This window comes from Rhagoletis pomonella, unplaced genomic scaffold, assembly GCF_013731165.1.
Source record: "Rhagoletis pomonella isolate Grant_MI unplaced genomic scaffold, Rhpom_1.0 Rhpom_scaffold_00006, whole genome shotgun sequence".
Lineage (NCBI taxonomy): Eukaryota > Metazoa > Arthropoda > Insecta > Diptera > Tephritidae > Rhagoletis > Rhagoletis pomonella.
The window spans coordinates 54,097,223-54,102,392 of NW_023458560.1; the positions used below are offsets into that span (position 1 = coordinate 54,097,223).

General features: G+C 35.2%; 1 protein-coding gene across 1 annotated transcript in view; it reads left to right on the forward strand.

The window, feature by feature from the left end:
• The window catches only part of LOC118741986 (lysosomal aspartic protease-like), a 9,160-nt gene extending 7,609 nt beyond the window's left edge, over positions 1-1,551 (forward strand). The window contains exon 2 of the mRNA XM_036473950.1: positions 305-1,551. Coding sequence (XP_036329843.1) covers positions 305-1,551 — 1,247 coding nt within the window. The remainder of the gene's footprint in view (positions 1-304) is intronic.
• The last annotated feature ends 3,619 nt before the right edge of the window (positions 1,552-5,170 follow it).

Here is a 5,170-nt window from a genome sequence, read left to right on the forward strand (position 1 = left end):
TCGTCGACACAGCGCTCGTGCGTGTTCCACTAAAAAAACCCAACAAGCAACCTGGTGCCGTATATTTCACCTTTTATACAAAAAGGTTTTTGGTTGGATAAAATTTGCTTTTTTCCAGAGTTCACTGTTTTTTATACCATTACTTATTGAAAATGTTTGCGTGTATACTTAAAGATGTATATATAAGTAAAAAAAATTAGCTACCATTTTTAGCCACAACGACATTTTTTAGCTCTTTTTTAGCCCTTTTTTTAAAGGAATTTGGCTACCACTAAAAATTATACGCGGCAACACTGGTTGGCAGTTGGTCTTTTGTTCCTCGCGTTCGTCGTCGACACAGCGCTCGTGCGTGTTCCACTAAAAAAACCCAACAAGTTACGCTCCATCAAGAATGTTGGCTCCCAGGTGGCTGTGCTGCGTAGCAAGTATAAATCAAGTTTCGTTGTCACAGCAGAACAATTGAGTAACTACGTTGACGATCAGTACTATGGATCCATCACTATTGGTACACCACCGCAAAGCTTTCAAGTTCTCTTCGACACCGGTTCATCGAATCTGTGGGTACCCGGCGCAGCTTGTGCATCCACCGATCAAGCTTGTCAAGATCACAATACATACAATTCGAACATATCCAGCACACATCAGCCTAATGGACACAGTTTTGCCATACAATATGGCACTGGAAATCTTACGGGTTACTTGGTGGCCGATACTGTGTCAATTAGCGATTTCGCTATAACGGGACAAACCCTCGCAGTTGCAACATCCGAGCCTGGTAACACATTCGTCGATTCGGAATTCGATGGCATACTTGGCATGGGCTATCAAACGATTGCTGCTGACAATGTGTTGCCACCCTTCTATGATTTATACTCACAAGGTTTAATTGACTCGCCCGTATTCGCTTTCTATTTGACACGCAATGGCACATCCTTGCAAGGTGGTGAACTTACGCTCGGTGGCATCGATACAAATCACTACAGTGGCGAGTTGACCTACGTGCCCGTTACAATCGAAGGCTATTGGCAATTCAATATGGACTCGGTCAGCATTGATGGTACTAATGCTTGTCTCGATTGCTCTGCTATAGCCGATACCGGAAAGAGTTTGTTAGCTGTGCCAAGCAGCCTCTTGGAGAATATACAGAATGCAATTGGTGCTGTCTACAGCGAGGGAGAATACCTTGTGGAGTGTGCTGCATTGTCAAGTTTGCCGATCATTTCATTCACCATAGGTGGCACCACCTTCAACCTCACTAGTTCTCAGTATATAATTGAAACTGAAGATGAAAATGGCGATATAGTGTGTATGTCTGCTTTTGAGGAAGCCGATACGAATTTTTGGATTTTGGGTGACGTCTTCATTGGTCAATATTACACAGTCTTCGATATGGGCAATAATAGGGTTGGTTTTGCTACGGCTGCATTAAATGGCACGGCAGCATTGAACGTCTCTGGTGGAGTTTTCAGTTTCAGTGCGGCTAGCATAAAACTTTTGATACCTGCTTTTGTGTTCATATGTAGTAGATTGTGGTTGGCGAAGATGTTTTAAACGAATCACTACACCGTTGTAGTGTTGCTCATCGAAGGAGTGCACGACAAGTTTGCGAATACATCGATTATCTAATTTAAAAAGAAGAACAAACTGTCAACATTGTACAATTCTAATAAAATGCATTCATAATTAATTAATTAATAATTAATTAATTTACTTGTTTTAAAAATGCGTTTTTTCTTAAATACTTTTTAAGAGTTGCCACCTTTTTAAATGGTTAAATGCGATTTAAATAAGTGAAATTAAACATAAAAATTTATGGATAGATATTAGAAGGGAAGGAATTTGGAAAGCCCTACATCTTAAAATATTTAAAGGGTTGCCATATGTTTAAATTATGTAATTTAATTTTATTAATAACTTAAATTCAACTTACAAGCAAAAGAGGTCTAACAAATTTTATTTCAAAAATATCTTTGGCTAGTTAAGTCCTTACTATCCCCACTACTATTATAAATCCGAAAGTGAGTTTGTTTGTTTGTTTGTTACGCCTTCACATCATCATCATGAAATTTTTTACACTGGTGTCATTTAGCCAAACAAACAGAATTTTTCATACTGCATATCTCAGGAAATATTTGTGATAGAATACTGAAACTTGGTATGGAGATATATAAAATCAATTCCATGCTCGAGGAGTGCTGCCACCTGTTAAAAAAGAAAAAACAAATTCAACTTAAATTAAGGTAATTATTTTTAGTTTGAAAATATTTTTAAAAGGGTTGCCACCTGTTTGAAAAGTGAAATTTAAATTAATTATTCGCAAACTGTCTGAAAAACAAAAAATAAGGTGTCAACCGAATTTTTTTAAGAAACCTTTAGTGTGAAAATTTTGAACATTATTGAGGCCCTTAACGGCAACCATTGTTAAAAATTAAACTCGATTAAAATAAATTAATTATTACAATAAGGGTATGAATCGAAATGGTTTTGAAAAGGCCTATCTTCTCATCTATATGTATCAGAGTTGCCACCTATTTGAACAAATTTTCAAAGCCAAATACAATTCTTTTATAGGTTAAATGAGTTATTAAAATATACATAGGTACGACCTTCAACTTAAATTATGGGAATTAGGTAATTTAAATACATATACATGTAGCGCAATATGATTGACAGACGAGAGAGGTTGCCAATTTTTTAAAAAGTTAAATTCCAACAATGTAATGTATTCCATAATTTCAATGAATTTTTAAAATATGAGTATCAATGGAAATGGTTTTAAAAGGGACTCATTTCAAAATTACATTTAAGGGGGTTGCCATCCGTTTAAAATCTCAAATTGATTTCAGGGAATTAGTTAATTGAAAAGCATTACAAGAGAGAGGTTTAAAAAAATTTTAGTTTGAAAATATTTTGAAGATGATTAAAAAAATTTTAAGTATGTTCAGTTTTATTGAAATAAATTACACCTATAATAACACGCATAAATTTCATACACTCAGCGAAGCGGGTGAGGGCGATGTAGTTTAATTAATAACTTCAATATATGGGTATCAAACGAAGGAAAACCTTGCGTAAAAAACGAGGATTGCCATCGACCCAAAAATTTGAATTCCTTTAAATTAATAAATTAAAATATTGCAAATCGCAATATATGAATGTTAAATAGAAAATCATATATCAATCATAAAGAAGAAAGGCTTTTGAAGATATTTACCACCGGCTTAAAAAGTAAACTTCAATTCAATTTATAAGTTAAATAAAATATCCCAGTAAAAAAAGTGCGGAATAATACCAAGGTCGAGCAATAACAGAATAATGACTATCCGTTTGGAGTAGAGTTCGACTGAACGTTCGGTTTCGGCTTCTGCTTGCCGATTTATAGGAAATATTTTCAATTCGGCTGAATGCTTGGTTTCGGTAAACCCCAACCGAAATTTTTGCCGAAGCCGAATATTTTTGCCATCTAGACTTTTTTTTGAACACGTATTCCAATTTAGAGATATGCCTTTATTGTGAATTATATTTTTCAAACAATTATGTTTCAAAAAAAGGCGGTCATCAGACGGAAGAGACTTAGAAACGCTTTATTTTCAAAATATTTTTTTTTTATTGTTGCCGGCGAGAAGTGGTAGGTAATGGAAAAGGGGGTGTGGCACCTCCCATATAAACTGAAATTCTCAAATCGCTTATCTCTTAAACTACTTAATGTCCTAAATTTGATACAGCTGAATATGTTATCATTACCGAACTTATGGCGAGAAGTGATGTGTATTCGAAAGGGGGATGAGGCACCTCCCATACAAAATTAAATTTCCATATCGCTTATATCTGGAACCACTTATGATAAGGTAATGGAATTTGACACACCTACATCTATATACATATAAAATGATAAGAATCATTCAATTGGTAACCATTTTCTACCAGGTTTCTAAATCGCATTGAATGATTGTTATTTTGTGCAATGATTTTAAAAAAGAGCAGTATTTTTGTCTTCCGTTAGGTGGCGCAGGGGTTGAGAGCTATCCTTAAAAATCCTATTTATGGTCAGATTTGCTTCATATTTAGAACATATAAAAGCAACATTTGGTGTAACTTGGCAGCCCAATCGTGTGGTGCAAAAATATTGGGCTTTAGGCCAATTCGTGACAAACCCCCGGGTAAAACCGCCGTTAGAGAAAGAAATATTAGGGCAATTCATATAAACGCGTAAATGCCACGTAACCACGTAAACCTCGTAAACTTACTTAATTTTGTAAAGAAACCCGGTTTAGATACGAGGTTTATACAGTTACGAGGCATTTACTCGTTTAGATGAATACCCTGATTATATTTTGTTTTACACCACCGATTATACTGAAAAGAAATATGAATTTATGTTGATCTAGCAATTTAGTTTTTAACCTTCCAAAGGGCACTCAGACCAATATAATCGAAAAACATATCGAGGGCTTATATTCAATACCCTCTATCTGCAATTTTCACAGAAACAACTTTGTGAGGTTAAAACCCAACTGGGACTTACCTGTCATCACAGATGTTAATTCTGACTTTGCAATTTAAAATAAATTCTTCTGTCAAGCGTTATACAAGGTCAGCATTAACATCACCGATGACATTTAAGTCTTAGGTGGATTTTTATATCAGAATCTCATTTTTGTGAAAAATGCAGATACAGGATATTGAATATAAGCCCTCGATATTTACATGCTGAACTGGTATATATTTCACATAGTAGTCAGTGAGGAACCGTTAAGAATCTCATCTATACACATATTACATATTTTTATAAATCAAAATTGAGGTTCCTTTCTCGGTATAATTTCGAAAGCTACAGAAGAAATTTGGTGTTAAGTTTTCCTGTAAATTCGCTTTAGATTTTGGTGGTGGACTACAAAATCGTCATTCGCATAAAGGATATTGGTGACAAGTGAAATTCAAAAGTGAATAAAAAAAGAACTCGAATTTCGACAACTGGGCGATACTAGTATTATTTTATTTTCATCACGAAATTCCCAGCATCGGGAAATATCGAAACCATTTTACTCACTTTTGGCCTGCGTTGTTCTCAGAAAAGAGTGGAACAGTGACATCTTGTAGAGTTGACCCCACACCATACAATGGTTTTGGGTGGATGCAACGGTACTTCTTGAGTCAAATGGGGACTCTG